At 39.6% G+C, this 23,470-nt stretch overlaps 1 protein-coding gene across 2 annotated transcripts; it reads right to left on the bottom strand.

Annotated features, from left to right (window-relative positions):
• Positions 1-985: 985 nt before the first annotated feature.
• On the bottom strand, positions 986-22,108 carry tmem102 (transmembrane protein 102). Of its 2 annotated transcripts, XM_055025259.1 has the most exons (7): positions 21,774-22,108; positions 19,337-19,548; positions 9,076-9,411; positions 7,482-7,675; positions 6,209-6,421; positions 4,777-5,415; positions 986-4,216 (listed from the first exon to the last, which is right to left on the bottom strand). In XM_055025259.1, the coding sequence occupies exons 2-6, from the start codon at positions 19,536-19,538 to the stop codon at positions 4,813-4,815; spliced, it is 1,548 nt and encodes a 515-aa protein (XP_054881234.1). In that variant the 5' UTR covers positions 19,539-19,548; positions 21,774-22,108; the 3' UTR covers positions 986-4,216; positions 4,777-4,812. The 2 variants fall into 2 exon arrangements, with proteins under 2 accessions (XP_054881234.1, XP_054881233.1); XM_055025258.1 differs by having other exon boundaries at positions 986-5,415.
• Positions 22,109-23,470: the final 1,362 nt, after the last annotated feature.

Below are 23,470 nucleotides of genomic sequence, written 5' to 3'. Positions count from 1 at the left end.
GCTTATTATTGCAGTAATTTGACTTAATTCTCATATTATTTCAACTCTATTAAATATTTCAACATTATTCTTGTAGTATTTTACTTTATTCTCATTACATTCTCATATTGAATGTTTTCATTATGTTATGCCGATATTCTCATTACATTAAGTCTTTTTCTTGGACTATTTTGACTTTATTCTCATAATAAAGTCAGGTAAGATACTGACTGATCAGCAGTCAGTATCTTACCTGTTGTTAAGCTTCAGTTTGGAGCGTTATGGAGGAATCATGTTGGTCTTTATCTACTCAGAGTCCAACTCAGATTCAACACAAGCCTTCTAGAACTGCTCAGGTCTTCTGGTTCTGGTTCTACAGGCTCAGAACCAAACCTTGAGCAGCAGCATTTGGCTTCTACGAAGCACCAGAAACCTGAAAAAAAAAAAAAAACTTCCCGAATTCCTATAAATCCAGACTAAAAACCATGTGGTTAGAATTGCTTTTCAAATCTAATCTGGATTACAATGTGTTACGTTTCTATTGTATTGCTCTTATCATATAGGGAACTTAAAGGAATAAGGAATAAAAAGAAACTACAGCAAAAACATATTTTATTGCATAGAAAGCGTATATATATATTATACTACAATATAAGAATGTTAGTGGACACAATCTTGGTCAACGAAATAGATTTTGATTCACGTCTCCAAACTTTAGCTAAAGGATAAAATCCTTGCTTTAACCTTAACTTTATTTCACCTCAAAGCCTAAAACTGTTGGTTTAAGGGTGTGTTTACTTTTCATTCTGGGTTTTGCTGATTATTTTATCTATATTTGACCCACTAACAGATTTATTTGTCCAAAAGGTAGAAAAAGTGTTTTTACCTCAGCTTAACTTTACTGGAGATGATCAGATCCAGGATCAGTTCCCTTTGCCAACCGCTGTCCTGTGGCGCCCTCTGTTGGCCAATTCACGGCACTGCAGTGACATTCTGACCACAGAGCTTTAAATATAGTGATTTATTTCATGCTAAAGCTCACACATCAATCAATATAAACCCCCGGGAAACAAAGAGCAGTAACAAAGATAGCAAAAGAATCATCAGGCAACAGTTTTTACAAAAAACAGGAGGAGGAACCCAGCAGGATGAGGACAGATGTGGAGCTGGGTTTCCACACAGCAGAGCGACTGAGTCCAGATGTTCTTAAAAAACAGAGAAATGACGGATACATTCAGTTTGCTACGAACCCAGATTCATCAACCGGTCTTTAAGATACATGGAGCGAGTTTCATGATAACCGTGACTCTACAACGGCGGATTAGAAAGAAAAAAAAAAAGGAAGTTTATATTTATGCAGAAAACAAACCTGTCTTTTTGTAGAAAAAACAAATTTGGAGATTCATTTCACATTTTCAAGAAAAAAAAAACCTGAGTTGAAACTCAGAAATTTCCCTAATTTCTCTAAAAAGTTTTTTCTAGAAAATTGATCTGAATTTTGAAGTTTGAGTTTTTTCTACCACATTAACTTCAAACTCCTGGGTTGTTTCTAGAAAATGTCAGAGATTAATCAAAATATTTCTCAATTTATTCAGGCAAACTTAACTTTTCAAATTCAGAAAATTAGATTATGTTTGACTCTTTAAACTGAAAAACAAAAGTTAAATTGATCTCAAAATTTGAGTTCTTTTAAACTCGTAAGTTTCAAAACAATTTCTAGAAATTGTTCTCCAAATTTTCTAAGTTTATTTCAGCAAATTTCTGTCTTTTCAATCTCTTTCTGGAAAACTTTAGCAGAAATTTGTTCCTCTTTTTCCTCTTTCTGCAATGCCGTGCAACAGCTCACCGGAACATAAATCGGCCTCTCCGCTCCTTTAATTTTTATTTACAGCAGTAAATTCCCGCTCTGCTCCAGCGGGTCTGTAAACGACCGGCGTCTCCACCTGATTGCATATCTGCATTTACACCATTTCAAACACCTCAGAGACTTTAAGCGTACAAATCAAGCAACAATAAACAATCATTTCCAGTGTCTGATCTCCAACCCAACACGTAAACCTTTTTTTTTTTTAATGAATCCTTTCATTAGTCATTTCATTAATCTGAATATTTTTTATGTTTTTTCAGGGGGCAAAAGTGCTGAAAACATTCTGTACCGCGTCAACGTCACGCTTTGGTTTACATCCGCTTCAGTTACCGTTAAAAAAACTGTATAATTCAGTAGTACTCACATCTGTGTTAGTAGATGCTACAAATAAAGTCCAGTGAGGGAACATTCACCGAAAACAAATAAACGACCACCGTCATGCGGACACTTCAGCCATCGTACCCTGCTCTGCCACTGGTTCAGAGTTAGCATTTAAAACTGAGTCAAACTGATCAAGAGTCATTTACAGAGTAAAAAACGGTTAAATTAATTCCTCTGCAGCAGCATAAGCAGAGCGCCTGGCAGATTTAAGAGATTTCTTTATTAGAAAATAAAACAGAGGGAAAAAAAGGCGTTTTTGCTTTAAAAAAAAAAAGGTTTGTTTTTCCAGAAGAAGGTATGAATGTCTCTGTCCGACCGGCATGAACGCACTGAGGGGGAAATGATTCACCGCGCAGCATCTGGGAGACACATCCGCTCGTTTACAAGACGCATGACGCTCATTAAGAGAGACCAACCAAGCGGAGGAGACACGGGACGATTATCCGAATCCGTCGAGTCTCAAAAAGAAGCAAAGTTTGTCCAACGTGAAGCGAACAGATGCGTCAAAAACACCGAGATGTGAGCAGAAACTGGGCACTTTGTGGGAAACTCCATTCAGTCAGGATTTAAAGTAAGCTGCCAAAGCTCAAAGAAAAATTAAACTGTAAGAAAATAGCTGTTAAAATAATTTGATACCTGGAAGCAAATATATGAAGAAATGTAAAGCGGATTAAAACTTATGCACAGAGTTCTGTAGCGTACCAGAGCCTGTTCTGCATCAGTGGTGGATTAAATTAGTGTACCATTACTTTTTATTTCATTGATATAATATTTGATCAATTTCAGAAAAAAAGTTAATACTGACAACAAAAAAATCTGATCTATGAGATTAAAGTTTGACTCAAATCTCAGAAACGTTAAGTCAGAATTAGAAAACAAAAAGTCAAAATTCTGAGAAAACGGTGATTTGCGTATTTAAAGCTGGAATCCTGATTTTAATCTCATAAGAAAAAAATCAGAATTGTGAAAAAAAACCTTCAGAATTTAGATTAAATTCCGGAAAAAAGCCAAACACCCAAATCTTGGAAACTCAGAAATTTCCACATTTTCTAACAAGTTTTTGACTTTGCAAGCGAGTACTTTTTTTTTTCTTAAAAACAGAAATTAATTTTAAAATTTCAGTTTTTCTTAGCAAATTTTAAACTTTTCACAATCAGAAATGTAATTGTTTTTCCTAGAAAGTTTGAGCTGTATCTATTGAGTTTTTTGGCAAAACTGTTATTAATATTTTTTATCTATCCCAATATGATGTTGTACATTTTAGAGCTAATAGATCATATTTTTAGATAAAGTTTCTCTGCTGAGCAGCTTAAACTGATCAAAACAATAAAAAGCTAATCGCCTGGAATCAAAATAAACCTGAAATGAAAGGAGTGTTCATTCGTCTTTGGAGGAAGTCGATTTGTTCTGCTGATTCCTCAGAGATGAACTCACTAAATTTACTGTGAAGTAGAAAAATCTACCTTTATATCCTGATTGCAGCCCTTCTGCTTTGTGAGACCAATTCATTTGCGGCTCTTTGGAAGACGCGAAGCGTCATTAGAGGCTTTAAAAAAAGGAAAGAAAAACAGGAAACCTTGTGCATACCTGAGAGAAGTCAAAGAAACCGTCGCACAAACCGAGTGTAAAATAACAGAAAAGTAGAAAAAAAAAAACAACCCAAGAGACTCTTAACTCGCAGACTTTGCAGTTACAATCCGTTTCATCAGCTCGTTTTCTTCTGACTCATCCGTCGGCCGCTGCGATGTGAAACGAAACGGAGCGAGTCGGGAGGGTTCTGTGGCGGGTTCGCCGTGTTCGGACCCCCTAAGGCAGACATGAACACACAGTCTCTGGTTCTCGCTTAAAAAATAAACAAAACCAACAAACAATCAAAAACAAACAACCAACAGAGGCGTTTTCACGTCCAGGCTACAGCTGTTTGGTCTCCTTAAGGCCAGCTCGTTAGGAGACAACCGTCGCCGTGGCAACAGCAGATTAACTGGACGCCTGTTTTCAGGAGGAAATGTTTTGGTTTTAAGACTTAAAGTTGGAGTGTGGAACTTTTATTTACATTTTTTTTGTTTTTTTTACATATTTGTTAAAACTGTCACTGTTCTGTGAGAGACCAATAATTTGAAGAAATGCTCAAGAACAAATACAGCCAATCAGAGCCAGGAGAGCCTTAGCGCTGTCAATCATCCTCATGAATGCGCTCCAAACTGTGCAAATGGCGGAAAAACAACTCAGGAAAACCGTTTATCTGCCGAAATCGATGGACTTGTTGAAATAAATCACATAATTAAAACAATGTGAATAATTTCTGTTTCTTTTTCTCTTCAGTTTTAACCAGTTTTGTTTAGAGTGACATCATAATTCTAGCTTTAGCATTCACAATGGGCTGTATTGTAGCAGAGAGTGGACACAAGGTTGATTGACAGCACTAAGACCCGCCTCCTGGCTCTAATTGGTTGTTTCTTGTTTGCGCTGAAACAATCTTGACTATTTGTCTCAGAAACTGTCACAACATGATGACGGTTTTAACAATTATTTTTATAAAAGTGACATACTGCCTTAACGGAGCAGCAGGGTCCGGTTCCAGACTCTCAGTAGAACTTGTCGTCGATGCGGAAGTGCGGCCGCGACACGTCGTCGGGGTTCAGGAAGACCGAGATGGACTTCCCGGGGTTCTCCGTCACCAGCTGCTGCAGCCGCTGCGCCAGCTTGTCCTCCGACGGCGAGATGATGCCGTTGGCCGGGTGGAGTCCCGGCGAACCGTGTCCGTTGGCGGCGCCGCCCGCCAGCTCCTTCTTCAGCTGGCCGGCCTGCTGCGCCTGGTCCACGGCGGCCCGCAGGTGTTCGCTGGGATCCGAGCGCACGTGGGCCAGCTTCCTGGCCACCAGCAGCGCCTGGCCGTCGCTCAGGTGCTCCAGCATGTTGCATTGTGGCAGGAAGTAGTTGGGGCAGTTCTTACCCAGGATACAGTGCGCCAGGTCATCCAGCAGACCCAGGAGGAGGCGGCCGGGGGCGTCGGGTTCGGGGCAGGACAGGTAGGCGGATGGGAGCCGGTCGCAGGCCCAGAACAGGAGCGTGCGCAGGTGGTAGAGGCTGAGGCCGGATCGAGGCCGGGCCAGGATGCGGGACAGAACCGCCTTGGCCGCCTGGAAGGCCTGCGCCATCGGGAATGGGATGCACTTCTTGAGCTGGACCTGGACCAGAACCACGCAGGAGCCGGGTTATAGTCAGGACTCGCACAAGTTTCCCTCAGCAAAATTCAAGAACTTTTCAAGGTTAGTTTCTAGCCTTTCCATCACATTACAGACAAAACAACCGTTTCAATTCACTGTTATTTGGCATCATTTATATTAATAATGTGTTGTGGTAATATAAAAAAGTGCTTTTTATATTTTGAAGCGTCTCGCATACACCCTACTTATCTGACTGGTCAGTGAACAAATGGTGACCTATTATGCTTCCTTGAACAGGTTTAGACTTAGGGGTTTTTTAGAAACACAAATGGACGAATAAAGTAATGCAAAAAAAGGACATTTTGCAGAAAATAAAAAAAAAATCTTCCAATTTCAATAATGTTAACATAGAAAATATAAAACAGCCTTTATTTGGATTACATGGATTTATCTGTTGTTGAGTTATTAGGAACAATAAGTAGTAATGACACTAAATCAGTCAAATCTTGTCAAGGTAAATGATCTTCCTGCTCAAACACTTTAACAAAACAAACATCTCTAGAAAAAATGTTCTCTAAGTTTTTAAGCATCTGGCAAGAATAAACAATTGAAGTTTTATCTGGTTTTAATATGTCCAGGTGTTTTTCTATTAGGTGAATGAAAATATCTGCTCAACTGTAAATATGTTTTCCATATTTAATCAAACGTTAGATTGCAGAGCTTAAGCAGAAACGACCACATTCCCGACCTCGAGCGCTGTGATCTACACATTGATGGATCTGGTGTGAGAAAGACGGCGTGGGCGTCTCCTGACCTCGCTGCGGGAGAAGGCCAGCCTCCACTCGCGGTCGGGCCGGCCGCCCAGCGGGGAGCAGCAGGGCAGCAGGTAGAACCCGGAGATGGCCTCCTCCTCCGTGATCTTCCCGTCCCAGAAGTGGTTGGCCGTCAGCCAGCCCTGGGCCACGGCCGGCCAGCCCCGGAACGAAACCACCGGCAGCAGGTCGTACAGAACCCTGCTGGAGCCCGCCTGCAGGAAGGACACACACACACACACACGCACTTTCATCGCCCTGTTAACGCCCACACAGAACTGTTGGAATTGAGTGATCACATTTTAAAAAAAGTCTCGTTCTGCAGCTTATGTTTAATTTGTTTTGGACAGTCAGCATAAATCAAACGTACTGGAATAAGCACAATAGATAAATTACATCCTTTGCTTTTAGACAATTAAGCAGAAAAAAAACAAAATGGTCAAATGACAGATGGTTTGGTTAAAAGAAACAAATAAATAAACATCAACAAAAGAAAACATTTTGCACAGGAAATAACTAACCAACAGAGAGAAACCAGAATCAGACTCAGAGGACGACATTATGAATGTTTTTGACTAAAATGTACTTACACTGCAAAAACACAAAATCTTACCAAGTAATATTGGTCTAGTTCCTAGAGCAAATATTTTAGTACACATGAAATAAGATAAAACTGTCTTAAGGATAACTTTTCAGAAAGTTATAGCAGCTTGTTTTAAGTCAATATTTTGTAAAGATTGCACAAAAAGTAAGTTAAATAATGAGTTAAATAATCTGCCAATAGAACTAGAACTTTTTCCATCAACTTGAAGAAATTACTGACTTAAAACAACCATTATATCTTTTTAAAAAGTTCCTTTTAAGTAAGACTTGTCTTTTTTTTAATTGTGCTAAGATGCACTAGAAACCTGACCAAACATATTTGTAAATTTGTTTTTGTTTTTTGCAGTGTACTTAAGATAGTAAAAGATGCATACCAAAGAGAAATGGATAAATAAACTATTTAGTGTCAAGTTTTTAGTGTAGGGAAAAAAGATAAAGTCCAAAACAGATGAGAAGTAACTTTAACATTTAAAATTAAAAAGTAAATTAAACGTTGCAAACACAAATAATTATCTGGCCGGTGCAGATGGCGTTAAATAGTAAAATATAATTTTGATAAACTGCCTTGAGGAATTTAAACAATGGAGGTCGTTGAATCTCAGAACAAGACTTCCCCATTTTCTATTTAATTTAATAATATTTTCAATGTAGGAAGCAGCAGCGGCTCTGTACCTGGAGGATGATGGTGGTCAGGGGTCCGTTCCTCTCCAGCCGCTCCGGGGTCGGGATGCCTCTCTGCGGGCTGCGCCTCAGCTCCTCCACAGCCTCGCTCACCACCCCCCAGAACCAGTCCGCCACCAGGCTGGGCGAGAAGTAGCAGCCGTCCAGGGACTGAGGGGAGCCCAGCGACGGGATGGAGCCTTTACCTGCACAGCAGAGCAGCAAGTTACCGGAAAACCTTTCAGTGAGGAGACGAGCATAAAAATTTTCATATTTCCCATAAACTAATTAACAGGGTATTGTTGTGTTTTCCAGTCACATCGTGCTGTTTTATAGCATAATCAAGTAACTAAAGATGCTGCATGTATCGAATATGACTTAAAATAAAATTTTCTTAGTAATATAGCAAATTAAAATTGTGTCTCTGTCTCTTTAAGAAGCTCCAGCTCTTTCTGAAACTCCGCCTTCAGAAAGTCATTACAACGTGGCTCCTCTATCAACCCTTTAACTCTTTACCAGCGTTTCACTGAAGCAGCTCCTACAATGAGCTCAGGAGGTGTTTGCTAATTGCTACTGGCTAGTCTGAAGGAACTGAGTCGGGAGGAGCTGCTCCCAGTAGGCGGGGCTAGGCCCAACCAGACGTTTTGGACAGCTGAATGGGTACCGTGGTGATGAAAGGGTTTCTCATGAAAGCTCGAAAAGTTGATTTCAGAATGACAGTTTAAAGATGGATGCCATTTTTGAGCCTTTTAGCCAAATTATTGCCATAAACTGTTGCTTTTAACTACTCATGCCTACTCTAAAGTGACATGAAGCAAAATCAGATGACAGATGAAACTCAGCTCAAAAAAGTTCATTTTACATAAAAGTTTTGTTTTTTAGATGATGTGCAGAACTAATGAATTGATTACCAAAGCTGATAGATTTCACTAACTCTGTTATTTTTCTTCTATTTAACAATTAACAATCAGCACTACTTTGTGTTTGTCAAATAAATGCCATAAAGAGCATCAAAGTTTGGGCTTGCACCATGACAGGATGTGTCGGTTCAGGGGGTGTGAACACTTTTGCGAAAGGTGTCAAAATCTAATTATTCCACTAGGAACCATCGACCCAGGTGGATGTTTTCATCCTTCAGGGACACATTTGGTGCGACACTTTCTGTCATTGAGCCTGATTTAATCAGCTCCCCTGCCTCGACAATTACAGCTCCCTGAAATCTGGTGGGAAATGTTATTACATATCCAGAAAATCCAGCTGACGCTTTGTCCCAAACTGCTAAAACTTAAACAGAATCATATCAATAAATGTCATTACGCCCCCCTCCGCTCTCACCAGCGTGCGGCAGATTGATTTTCTGGAGTAATCTGCAAACCGCTGCGTTATCTTGCACTTTCCACTGCTTAGCTCTGCTTCATGAGTTGAACTCAAAACCTTTCTGAGGGCTTTTATTGTGAAAAACGGCCCGTCTGCTGCGGGCTGTCAGCTGAAATTGCATCACAGCATCGTGCATCAGAAGAAAACATGTGCTCAATCCAATCTGCAGCAACACTTTCATCTTTGTTTATTCCTTCCAGTCGCCCGTCTTTCACACTCTCTCTCTCACCCATCTCCTCCTCCTCCTCGTCTTCCTCGGCGGGGAGCCCGCTCTCCTCCTGGCAGCAGACGCTCCAGCGCGACAGGACGTTGGAGTCGCAGAGGCGCAGGCTGAGCCAGGAGTGGCACGGCGGCGAGCGCCTCATGTCCAACGTCACCGGCTGGTTGCGGTCGTGCAGCTTCAGGGCGGGAACCAGCAGGGTGAAGTCCAGGTCGAAGTCGGCCCCCTTGGCGTACTCGCCCAGGTCCTCCGGGTTCAGGTCCAGGACGCCTTCCCGGGCGCCGCCGGACAGCAGCAGGTACTCGTTGGCCACCGGGAGGCGCTGGTCGACCTTCTGGACCAAACCTGGCAGGGTTAGGGGGGAGAGAAACAGTTAAGAGTTTGGTGATTTCAGCAGAAGAGGCAGAAGAGAATAGTTTCACCAAAGGTCATAGGTCACACAGATCTGGCAGGACCGCTCACTGACCAGCAGCTGCTTTCCCTGTTAACAAATGAGTTTAGGTGGTTTAGTTTGGTTAATTTTCTTTTCCAACTTTATGCTGCTTAAGGCTCAACTAAAAGAAGCTTTTTTTATATTAGACTTTAGTGACATCTGCTGGTCAAGTTGTAGACTGCAACTAACAGCGATCCCTGGGGCTTACAGACGAACCAATGATGGCAATAAAACAATCATGCCCATTGTTTGTCCGTTCTGGGCTCCTGTACTGAAAAAAAGCTTCATTTTCTGACAGAGATAAATAGTTTGAATACAAAACATAGTTATGAATAATGTATCGCCGTCAGAGCAGCTCGTTCCAGTAAACCTCACACAGCGGGACATGAAGCATCTGGAAGAGACAAGAGACGAATCATTTTCCTGTTGCTTCTTAAATCCTGCCAGTACCAGAACTCCCCAGAGTCCCAAACCATTCTTTCCTTCATTCTGTAAACTTTATCAGAGAAACCCAAATCTCCAAATCCCTCCATGACTACTTAGCGGTGTTGTGTACTTTTCGGGCTCTGGGATCGTGGGAACCTCCCTGGAGTAAATTATCTCTGCCCATTTAAAAAGAGAGAACCGAGAAGAAAGCCTGATCTAACGGAGAAGAGGTCCACAGGCGACAGATACCTGCTTCAGGTCGGAGGTGAAGGGCAGACGATGCAGGGGAGAGACGGTGAGAAGGACGTTTATCAGCCAGAGGGGATTTAGAACAATCTTTCTCAAACTGTGGTCCACGAGGTGCAGCATGTAAACAACTGTTAATGTGCCATGACTTTAGCTTAAAATGCATTGCTGCAGCTAGCTTACTAAAGGTTTGTGTCCCGGATAGTCATGGATAAATCAAATCTTCTTCAACAGAAAATATGTTTTAATTTCATGGAAAGTTCTATCATTTGACTAAACACAGAAAAGGTTTATTTTTGTTGCAGGAAATGAACCAAAATCTTTTATAAACCAACAAAAAAGGTCAATAATTGGTCCAAAAAGTTAAATAACTGTGAAAACTAAAGCAAGTGTCATACAAATGATGGTTTAATTCAAATATTGTTTAATTTATTGTTGTTCAGATAAATGAGGAAGAACAACAACACCATTTTTGTGTCTTAGTTGGAGAGTGAAAGATCATTTTGATTCCTGAGGAATTTCAAATTGGTGATTTTGGTCTTTGATGCAAAAAGTTTGGACACCTCAGAATCAAAACATTTTATATACCAACAAAAAAAATAGCACAAAAAGTTAAGTAACTAAAGATCAAGGCTAATGTTATACTAAAGTTTGTTTCATTAAAATATTTGTATCTTAATTTATTGTTGTGGATGTAAAAAAGGAAGAATTCACAATTATACTATTTTTATTAATGGAGATAAAAATGTAATTTTGGCCCCTGAGGGCTTTCAAGTTGGGGGAATTTGGGGATTCTCTTGTTGTTGGCATCCATTTCACTTCTAATGCAGCGATTAACTTGTTTGGATGGCCTCACCTGACCGCATGTCACTAAAGGGAAAATCAAATGGAGCAAAATAAAAATGGAGGAACATCCAGAGACTGAGAATAAACTCCTTCAGGAGTCTAAACCACAGCTTCCTGTTTCTCTCTCTGCAGAAACAGCAGCTGTGTTCAGCAACACAGAGTCAGATTTTATTCCGCATCTAAGACAAACATCAAACACTTGTGAGCTTTGAGTGAAAGTGGTTCTAGTTTTAAACTAACATCTGAGCATGAGAAATAAGAATTAATGAGCGGGACATTGTCTTCTCTGCTTCTTTGAATAAAAACAGCCGGAGAGCTTTAGAGGTGTTTTAAGAAAGAAAAACGCCTTCTGAAAAATGAACTGCATTTTCCCAGCGGTGAACGAACAGCTTCTGGTGTTTATTACGCAACTGATTTCAAACCCAAGGAGAACTTTTAAACTCTCATCAAAGCTGACGATCTGCTGCTTCTAAACAAACTTAGAGAATATTTAATTCTCCTCATACCAACACTATGTTTATATTAAAGCGCTTTTCATCCAAGGAGGTCAGTGGCTACAAATATGAGAGTTGCTGCTGATCACAAAATGGCGTAATGCGTAAAAAAAAGTGTTTCTATTTCGCTTTGATACAGATGATACATAGCAGTTATATTTAAAAACAGCAAAGACGAGACATTTAGATTAAGATCTTGACAAAGACACCAACCTTTTGTCTTTAGTCTAAGGGATAAAGAACAGCAGCTGAATTAATTTAGTTTCAGGCGCTTTTTGGTTATTTTACCATTGACAGGCCTCCAACCATCAATCTTTGACCTTCTCATAATTAGAAATTTTCTGATTTCCAATTACTTTAAAGAGAGCAATAGATTCAGTGATGAGGAAAAATGAAGTCATTCTACAGTCAATGGTTTTGCGCTTTATTTTTTCAGCTGCTGGTTGTTTAAACTCATTGAGTTTAATGAGTTTCTACAGTTTAGGAATAGTTCTATCTATTCCTAAACTTTAATTTGTAAAGTTAGGATAAAACTGCACACCAGATTTAACTACAGCAGCAATGGAGAGCAGATGTGATGTTTTTTTACACCGATGACAGAGATAAAGTGAAGTGTCCAGATTTTCACATTAATTTGCAATATTTAAAAGAAGTTAAGAAAAAAAGGGTGAAAGCTAAAGAGGAAGAGTGGACATTAGATAACAGCTCAGCAGGTTTGTAGCAGAGTCTGCTCAGATTTATTTAGTTTAATCAGCCTTTAATAAATTGGGTCAAATAGCCAAGAAAAGAGCTTCAATTTGAGTGGAGCGAAAATTAAAAAAATCGTATCAATTAGCAAGCGCCACACTTTCTGCTATAAGTTTGAAGTTCTTCCAAAAAATATTAAAAAAGAAATTGCAATTTTTTAATTAAAAACTGTTAAACAGGTCAGCAGGACAAACCAGCACACACACACCCACACACACACTCCCAGCGCCGACTGAATGTGGAAAATGGAGCCGGTCCCGGCTGATTTCACAGCCACGGATTAACCCTAATCCTGTAACCGATGCACGTCTCCAGGAGAGGACGCTTTCCCGGCCCAAAAGAGTCATTCCGTGTCCCATCAGAGGGAAACCCAGGCAGAATTTCAGTAAATTATAATCATACGTTACACTGAACTGCTGTGAATTTAAACTCACATTACAGCCGTCATTTTTACAGCCTCCATTTAACTACCAAGCATCCGCCAGGGAGTGATCGCTAAGAAACCTGCGTGATTTACCTCAGAGTGAGAAGCAAAGACAGTTATTACTCTAAACATCCATACTTTAACTAAAAACTAAGCATTTCTTTCATATTTGTTGTTTGGAGAGGGAAATTCTCTATTTCCATTAGACTCTTTAGACCTGGGCTGCAACTAATGATTATTGATTATCGACTTCTAGCCCAACTTCTGCAGACGGGATGTGTAAGTTGTAGATTTAAAACCAAAAAACGGCCCTGCAGTTTTGTCAGAAAAAAAAACAGTACAGTATATGCTAAAGTTTTCATCTGGTTATGATTTTTTTTGTGTCTTTTTAACACAAGGATAGAATATGGCTACTCTTGCTTTACTTTGAAAAGTTGCCCAAAACGGCATTTTAGTCAAAGAATCAGAACGTTTTTGTCCCCATTACTATAAATTAAATTAAAAGTAGAAATACTGGACGAATACTTTGTGTTGGATATTTCCATTTTAATCCTTTAAAAATCTGCTTCAACTACATGAGCTGCGATCAAGGGCCACCAAGAGTCATTCTGAAGGCCAAAAATGGCCCCTGGGCCGCACTTTGAACAGCCCTGAATTTATGGGAGCGTCTAAAAGTCTCCAAAGTAATCACAACAAATTAAAATGACAGATTTTAATTTCAGACTAACTTAAGTACATTTTAACTGCCTGAAGAAAAAACTAAATTGACGGCGCTTATGATTTACGAAAACTCGACATTAATAGCTACAACATTGGCTCTTGAATGCTGACCACCGGGTTAAACAAAAATATGCAACATAAACCTCCAGACTTAAGTTCAACCATCTCCAGTCTAATTCAGACTGATCAGCTTCTCTGTCACCTCACTGTTTATGATTTCACACTTCGGCAGAAGATTTGCTCATAAACAGATGCTTTAATGCTAAAAGGCCTGCTCAGTGTGTGTGGGTGTGTGCGTGTGTGTGTGTGTGCGCGGGTGTGTGGGTGTGTGTGTGTGTGTAAGTGAGATCGGGATGAGAAATGACAGACGTGGTGTGTCTGGACCACCTGCAGAGAGGAAGCCGTCGGTGTCATTTTGGTTCCTCTTTGCTGCTTTGATCACAGTAATACCGCCGTTTTACCCGTCGCTAAATGACAGTGAATTATCAGCGAAGTGGAGAAAAACCACAGCGGCTTGAGACTTTTTACAGCAGCTCTCTTGGCCCTGACTTCTTTAATTGAATCTGTTTTGCAGACGGTAGCTGTTCTCCAGGTCTCAATTGGCTACTTTTTCAGATTCTCTGCATAAATATGACAAACTGGATGTTAAGACAAGCGATACAGATGTCACATGGAAGAACAGAAACACAAAAAGAGTTTGAGACGTCTGAGCTGGAAGTAAGTTGAATTATTTCTCTTATAAAAGAAATTAAATTTTGTCGTCTCTCATCAACCAAGTAATTCAGTGGACAGGAAGTACATCCAGTAGCAGTCAGTGTTGCACTGACTCTCAAAAAGCCTCTGACTAAAGACTGTTTCTCATTGATTTTCAGTACATCCTAACAGCATAACTGTGTTTTTGTGTTAATTTTTTTTTAAAAGTCACAAAATCTGGAGGTGAACTAGCTGGCATCATAATTTGGAAATAAAATCATGTGAAGCCAACAGACCCCTCAAACCCAGTTCAATGCTAAACCTAGCTTAACCCCCTTCTTTACTGTCATTGTTACTGGTGTATAAAATAATAAAAAAATTTAAAGTCAATTAATGACACTTAGGCTGGTGGGGAGGGCAAATTAAGCCTGGGGGCCTGCCAGGCTTAAAGTACACTGGAGGAAACCCTGAATAAGGTTAACCTGGTCGAACTGGGGACCAAACTTACATTTGTTACATTTTCACCTGCTGCAGTTCTCTTTCACTGTTCTGTGTCAAAAAAATCCAAACCCTTTGAAAAACCTGTTCCCCTCCTCACCTGTGGGGGCACTGCACCAAGAACCATGGAAGGAAACGACATGAAAACGGAGAAGTGTCAGGTTTTAGTGGTTGTAGGATTTCTCTTTTGTCTTTGTTAAAAGATAATGCATAATTTCTCTCACTAGCACTCCATTAGCTTGTTTGTTTTCAGTTGTATTTACCCAGAACTGGAGTTTGATTAAAGTGGACTAAACATGGCTGGTGTGAATGAAACCTTAGTTTTATTTGGCTGTAGGGTTAAAGAGTTGGACAGAGAGATGCTGGAGTTGGGGATATCATCCATTCCCATTATGATGGATGGAAGAGTTGATCTGAACTTCCTCCTGTCTCTGCTCTGCATCCATTAAACCTCATCTTCAACTTCTCTAGCTTTCCTAATCATCTTTTCCCAGTTGTAAAACCAACAACTTTTTGGAAAATGTTCAAACAGAGAAAATCAACAGTTTTTGAGTTAATCTGAAGACGACCCAAACTACATTTTCCAGCTATCTCAGGTACAGAGGAGGATTTTTCAAGAACACTCAGACAAAAGGTCAGACAATCCCGCCATCCTCTGATAGCGGCTAATCGTTTCACTCGCTGCCTCAGGAACACTTGGAGATTTTAAACCCTTAATCACCTAATTGAAGACTCTGTCAAACGATGTCATGCGGTGTCAAAACCCCAGTCATGTTCAATTAAGAGCCGAGAAGAATCCTTAAACGACGGATCAGATGTGACATCTTCTGCCTTGAGCCACGAACACGCTGCTCGCCGTTTCAATCAGAGACAGCTGTGTGATCTGTCTCTGATCACAGGAGGCTGCGAATTCATCAGCATCTGCTGGGATATTCGCCGACACGCCGGTTTTCCCAACCGTAAAACCTCAACGCTGCTGTCAGCCAAACAACAGCGTTGGCTCAGATTGGGCTTTGCGTCTGAGCTGATGAAAATTGTTGCACAGACAAAGAGTGGCTGATCAAATGAGGATTTTGATTCGTCTTCTTGTCCCAGCTGTCAAGCAAAGATGTGCTCCCAAATCGGAAACGGCGCTAACGGAGGGTTAGTTGAGCGTGCGATAATGAAGCAGAAGTTGGTTTTTGGCCCCTGGCCCCTCGACGCCTGAGACACAGAACATCTGGATCAGAAAGATGCCTCCATGAAGGGACAAAATCTGGAATAAAAAATAACTTTTTTTCTTTAAATGAGGTGAAGGGCTTTAGCAGAAATATTCAGCAGCTGTTGGGTCATTTTCCCAAAATTAGAATCTCTAATAGACATCCACTCATCATAATTATCATCTTTTATCGATTTAGATCAAGGTTCAAATTGATTTGGAGTAAATAAAATTCATTAAAAATGTAAAATTTCCTTTTTAGTTGCCATTTTGGGCTGGTTCAGAATCCAAATCAGCTTTTTTGGATTTCACTTTACTTTCAAGCATACAAAGGACAAAATGAAAATGTGTGTAAATGAATATTTATGTACAAGCATTATAATATATACAAGAAAAAATCAAAACTACAAGTTGTGACAGTACAAATATGCTAAAACTGTTTCTGTGGAAGCCAACCTGAAAGGTAAAGTCTAAACACAAGCTGCACAAGCTGAGCAGAAGAGTTGTCTATTTGCTTTCTGCGTTTGTGTGTGTGTGTGCGTGCGTTTCAATCAGAGACAAAGGTTTTGCTCAGAACTTTTGTATGTAAAAACAAACATGTGCTAAAATTAATGTAATTAATTCAAGAGAATTAACACATTAAAGTCTGGCCTATGCTTTTTTTTTGTTTGTTTTTTTTTGTTTTAGTTTTCTGAATTTGTTATTTTTAATTTACCTTATCACAACTAATAACACTTCAACCTGTGTTGTTGCCTCACTGGGAGTAAAAAAAAACAAACCCCAAAAACAGGAAGTTGATTCTTCTTTCACCTGATTTTTTATTTTTAGCATAAAACTGCTAAAAACAAGAAAGAGGAAATCCCTCTGGACATATCTGGTTCTCCTTCCACTGCAGCTTAGGCTTTTGATTTGTTTTTTGATACAACTGTCCATTTCTAAACCCAAACAGAAAGACGTTCATGACTTCGAAAGCTTTGATCGAAAGCAGGAGTCTTCCCTTTGCTCAGAGAGAGGATGACATCTGAACTCCTCCTCGTTCTTCCACCGGTGGGGATCCGTTTCTTCTTCTTTTCCATCTTAAAAGATTTATACAGTAGCCCCCCAGAAGGCAAACCAAATTGTTTACCCAAACATGAGGTAAATAAGAGCATGAGAATCTGTCAGGCTGTGAGGAAAACCACCATGTCTGTTTGCGAGTTTAATCTCCTCTCCTGCCTTTTTCTTGACAGCCCAAGTGAGAATCCATCTGCAGCTCCAACTTTAGAAAAGAGCAGCCCAGCGCGCTGAAATACGACTCCCCCAGATCAGGACGATATCTGCTTCCTTTCATCGAAGCCGCTGCACGTTCGGCTTTACAATCCCAGAATCTAAACGCAAACTTTCCAACTGTTCAAAGTGTCAAACTTTTATTTGTTCCCTCCTTCGCACTGGTGAGCCGCTAGTGATTGAGCCGCCTCAAAAACCAAACGGAGCCGTCAGGAGATTTTCAAGAAAACGACGGAAGCAGCAAAGAGACTCCTGCAGGGGGAAGGCAGTGATGTGTGTCTGCGTGCGGTGGCAAGAGGATGGGAAAGAAAAGGCTGGATCACAGTTTGATATGTGCCGTTTCTCACTGGGTGAGGCGAGGAAGAGAGAAGAAGAGTGATCCATCAACCAGCAAACTGCAGAGGAAAACCAGCTAATAAGATACGGAAACACTGAGCATGAGAAACGGCTTCTAAACAAGTCGTCTCTTAATGTTTAACTGCTTTATGTCAATGCACACGAGAGAGGCCAGGAAGATGAGCGTTAGAAGACTGAAAGGAGAAACAGTGCCATCTGTTGGACAGACTTTCATATGTCAGCTTTTGTTTTAAACTTGCAACAAAAAGCAAAAACTAGCCATTGGTTTTCTGCAAACTTTGCAGAGTAGATTAATTCAGAATCAAGAAATGTGAACTTTGCAAATCGGGACACTCCATATATGAAGGTTACTGTGTTTAACCTTTTATAACACAACTTATTCAGGTGTGTTTATCTCAGATGTAGATACTCTTACGTCGAATGAAAAATGGGCCAATAAAGGATCATTTGTTTCCTTTTACTGTATCTACTTTGACAATCACTTTGTCAACTTTCTGCAACACGTTTCAAATAATCCTAGGAAAAGCAGAGCAGCAAAGCTCTCTATTTGTCCAGCGACACCACAGTAAACTAAAACAAATTCCTAAAAACCTGGAAAATAAATATAACACTGTAAATCTTATGAGCGAATACACATTTCCACATCTGCAACATCATGGTGGCACGAGCTACAACCGATTATAAACAGAAACAGAAAAAGAGACGACTTGTTCTGGCTCAAAACAGAAACAGCAGAGGACATTTCCAGAACTCCCAGAATAGCATTGGTGTTGATTTATTTAGCTCTGGAGCCAGAAAGTGACTCTGGGAAAGACACTAAACCCGACCTAACCGGGTTCCAGCTGCAAAATGGAAAACTAAGGAAAAACGCTGCAGATCAGACTCAGAATCAAGCTGACTAAAGCTAATGATGGAGTATTTCTTCACAGAAAAACAAATGGAAAAGCTCCGTCAGAGACAAAATATTGCATCCAGGGGCATAAAGGAGATTTACCACAGATCCTTCCTCCGAGCAGCTCAGTAAAGTTGTTTACATCCCTGCTCTTATTTGCACAGTTTTAATATTCTATCAGTCACAATGTGGCTAACCTAAAAGACATGCACCAACCTAAATGTTACACATTGAAAGCAATGACTGAATAATTTAAAACTGTAGCAAACAAGGCTGGACAAGAATAACCAAAGCTCACCCTGCCACTATGGAGCAGCAGGTAAAACCCTGAAGATTATTCAGAGTCCAGCATCTGTGCCTCAACAAATTTCAATCAGATTTATTCTTTTGTTCTTAAATTGACCAGAAAAAGCCAAAAATCACAGGAGAAACTGTTTACAAGGAGTTAACTGAACAACATTCTGATGTATAACGATTCAGTTGTTAATTTTTTTTGTGCTTTTATAATGTAAAGCACTTTGAACTGCCTTGTTATTGAAATGTGCTACACAAATAAACGATTGATTACTACATAATAAACAACAGGATGCATTGCCCTAAAAACTACATTGAGTCCTTCTCCATTACCTGACGTTAAAGCTGCACTATGTAGCTTTTATTAAAAATATGTTTTTTACATATTTATTGAACCTGTCTCCATTTTGTGACAGTTTGCTATGATAATCTGTGAAAAGATCGATCTCCTCCACATCCTCCCTATTGTCATTTGAAGAAATGCACCAGAAACAACCAATCAGAGCCAGGAGGCGGGTCTTAGCGCTATCCATCAACTTCGTGAATACCCTGATACATGTTTAGTGTGAGCAGCACGCATTTAGCATGATTGACAGCACTAAAACCCGCCTCTTGCCTCTGATTGGTTGTTCCCAGAAGGCAGAATATTAGCCTCATCCATAACGCCACAACAAGGTGACAGTTTCAACAAATGTGTGAAAGTTGCATAAGAGAAATAAACTGCATGTTTATTCACCGAGCATGTTGAAGATGAAGTCCTTGGCAGTGTGGACCTCTAAGGCAGTCTGGTCTCCAAACTCCCCCTGCTCCAGCAGCACCAGCTCTGACACCTGGGCCGACAGCTGCTCCAGCGAGGCCCCTGAGCGGAAGTCCACCTCGGACAGCTTCTTAACGGGGGCCGGCGAGCGCGGCGTCACCGCGTTCATCAGCGACTCCATCTCAGCAACCCTGAGGATGGAAGACAAAAATTGTTTCTCCCATTAATTACAGTTTTTATTTATTTCAATAAAAATTACAGTTTCCATTTATTGTTTTTCAAACTAATAAATAATATTTGTTCATTTGAATTAAATATTATAAACTTGCTGGTCATTTTGCTTAAATTCATCAAAAACACTCAACTACCAAGTAAGTTGATATGCCACAAAATGGTTACATAGTTTCATTTAGTCATTTTTGGATAAATAATTAAAAGAAAGGTTTTGACTCTACATGAATGGTTACAGTTTCTGAGAATTTCTACATACCAAAACAACACAATGAATTTCTCGCCATCTAAATAAAGAGCTTTTATTCTTTTGACTTGTTATGTGCTGCCTGGTGTTAATCATGAGACTCAGATAAAAACAAAGTTTTGTGATATTTATACAAGTTAAGGCTCTGTTTCTTTAAACAACTCAACCTTGTAATCACAATGTGTTAAAAAAAATTTGTGATTATTTTGACGTATGACCGACTATTATAGTTCATTTTTTAATAGAAGGAGGGAAGATTTTTGCAAACTTTGTGATTTGGCTCAATCGTAATGGTTCAAGTTTGAGTTTGAATCCCAGCATTTAATTGTATTCTCAATGTTTAGGCATTTTAACTGTGAATGGCAGTATCAGTGAGTCTGGGTTCCCGGTATTTAAGGTTATAGTACTGGGCAAATTATAGTTGTTGTTTTTTTTAACATTAATAAATTTTTCTGTGAAAAACAGGCAAAGAGCAACAAAGAGTAGAATTTTGTGAAAGTTTCAAGGCAATATAAACAGGTCAAACTAAAGTCAATTTTTGAGTATTCATGCATTTATTACACAATTATGCAGGTTTCGCTTTTGCTTGTGTGACATTTTCTACTACCTTTTTTCTTCCACTAAACTTTCTGTGAATATGTTTGGGTGCAGCACTAGACTGTGGATTATCCTCTTTGTGGATTATCAGCTTTCTTCTGTATGATGTTATAAGCCATAAGTAGGTCATAACATGATATCTGCATTAAAAAAAATTAATCTTAGAAGATCTTCTAATTTTCTGAGAAAGTAAATTTGAGTTACTAAAGTACAACTAAGGCTGTATGTTAGTAATATAGTACTTAATATTTTCAAACCAATAATGAACCAACTCTATGATTTAAATTCACCTCAACATGATCTTTGCATAATTAAAAATTTGTTATACGTTTTCAAATTAAATTAGTTTTACATACATATCTTTAGGCTTGCTGTTAATAAATCTATAATAAAAAAATACTCTAAGGATTCTTAATAAAATGTTGACAACAAAGTGTCTTCGGTCAGAGGTTTCTTCCGATTCACTGCAACACAGACCGCTACAGGAGATGGTTCCCGCTCACAACCATCAACATGTACGATGACTCCATGAAGAAAATTTTAGAAAAGTGACAGAAACATTTGCTTTCCCTCTGGGATTAACACAAAGTGTAATTTAAATGAAACGGGCAGTCTTTACGTCTTCAAACTGGTTTACCGTAGTTTGTTTACGTTGTTATGGAAACGCGAATTCTCCCCGCAGCGCAGACCGGGCACGTGAGCCGACGGTTGACGGAGTTAGCGGATTAAATGGACCCAGAGCTAAACGAGGTCCAAAAACAAAACTTTTAAATGAACGTTCAGAGTTTAAAGCAGGGCGTTGGGTCTGACATGGGAAACTGTGGTTGAAAAGTGTAACTAAATAATCAGGGGACGGGGGAGAAAAGTTGTAAACAAAGTTGTGTCGCGATGGAACGCGAACTCGGCCTCTGCCCCCGGAAACTGGGTCAATTAACGAGCCAGCTGCTAAGCTATTAGCCGACAAAAATTAGCCTACCTGCCGTCCAACAGTTCACACCTACTACACCTTTCATACAAGAAATGATCTTGAACTGTTGTAGCAAGAGGGCTAAAATATCTACAATGTCTAACACACAACTGGACATGTTGCATTCAGGCGGCACCCAGAAAGAGCTAATTTAGGATATTAGCCAAGTAGCTTTGGCAAATTAGCACTATAGCTAACATGTCAGATTTGACATGTTAGCAAACAAACACATATCCACGGTCACGTACAGATGCGTGTATCCGCACACGCACACTCGGCTTCGTTTAGCTTCAAGACGACACACACACACACAGATCCATGACAAATGATTAGCCGAGAGGCTAAAAGCTGCTCTCCAGCACACACAAACACACCCTTTGAAAACGGCGAAGTGCGGCACTTTCTTCGCTATCTCCTGCCTCTGCTGCTTTTCTGGTCCCCGAGCTCCAATCCGCCTTCCTCAGCTGTCATTTCCAACAGGATCCGAGCGCCACCACCGCTACCACCTTCCCCCTGGCAACACCGTCCCACAAATCATGGTCCTACTCAAAGGATCCAGGGATTAGCCAGCATGGGTGGTGGAATGGAGTGGAGAAAAACACGCACGCACACACACACACACACACACACGCACACACGGGTCAGAGTTATGACTGAAAACGGATCTGCGTCCCTGTGGAGAAGATAAAATGCAGAGTTCAGGTTTAGCTGGAGGAGGAACAGGGAGGTTTCATGGCTCTGCAGCAGAGATTAATCCCTCATCTGCCGTATTTGGACCTGAATGCTGATCCAAAACCGTCAGCATGTTTACAACAACTGAGAAAAATGCCATGTAAAATACAAGCGATTGTCACACCTGCTCATGAAACTAGATCCCATTATGGTAATGCTGCTGGAATTAGTGGAATCCATGCCCTGGAGATTTGATGAATGTGTGGGAATTATCTGAGGGCAGCCGAGGACAGACTGTTCATTAATCCAAGTAATACCACACAATTATTGTTATGTTTTTCTTGAGCCTGATTTATTGTTTAAAGCACAACTATGGGGTATTTTACTCTATTGCGCATTTTTCAACAGTTACAAAAACAATAGTAATTGAAGAAAGTGTAGACAGAAAAAAGAAATTGTAAATGTCTGCCCAAAACTGCCATTTATTATTATTATTGTTATTATTATTATCAAGTTTTCTAGAAAAACATGTACATTTCTAACTTTGTAAAGCCATAAATGTTCTAGAAAAAAACCTAAAAATTTTCAGATCAATCTCAGAATGTTTTTCCAATACATGAAAGTTTACGAGAAAAAAATGTGAGATTAATCTGAAATTTTCTGGAAAAGAACCTTGAAAACGTCTGAGTTTCAAAAGTTGAAATTACTGAATTTTTAGAACTCAGATAATTCCAACTATTTTCTGGAACATCTCATAGATTAATCTCAAATGTTCTGAGATTGTTTCTTGCAAATTCTCAGCTATTCAGACTCTGAAAATTTCTGTTTATTTCCAGATCATCTGCACAATTTCTGAGCTTTTTTATGTATATATTTTTTAACCTTTGTCAAGTTTTTTCAAATAAATTTCTGAAATTAAGCTCAAAATTTGTGAACATTTTTCTCACAAATCTTTGACTTTTAAAACTGAAGTTTCTCAGTTTGTTCTTGAAATTTTTCAACTTTTGGGGCTCAGACATTTCCTTGTTTTTATAAGACTAATTTGTGAGATCAAGCAAAAAACTTTTTCTTTTTGTAAATTTTTTGACTTTTCAAACTCAGAGATTCCCTTGGGGTTTTTTAAAGGAAATTTTCTGAGATTTGTCTTAATTTTTGAGATTTTTTGGTGGAAATGTACAATTCACTCCTCCTTTCTATCTACAATGCCCTACACAGCTTTCACCACTTCTTCTTTTACCCTCTATTTTTATTTTCTACCAAAAGCAATCAGGGAAAAAAACACTTGTTGTTTTCTTGACACCCAGCATCTACAAGACATTTCTAAGATTAGCTTTATTCTGTATTTTTCTTATTTCTGTGTTTGCTCAGACAGGAACTGCAGGCATGCTGTGGCATTGTT

Source organism: Poeciliopsis prolifica, unplaced genomic scaffold, assembly GCF_027474105.1.
Source record: "Poeciliopsis prolifica strain line A6 unplaced genomic scaffold, Auburn_PproV2 SCAFFOLD140, whole genome shotgun sequence".
Lineage (NCBI taxonomy): Eukaryota > Metazoa > Chordata > Actinopteri > Cyprinodontiformes > Poeciliidae > Poeciliopsis > Poeciliopsis prolifica.
The sequence above is the reverse complement of the archived record's forward strand: the minus strand, read 5'-3'. Positions and strand labels throughout refer to the sequence as shown.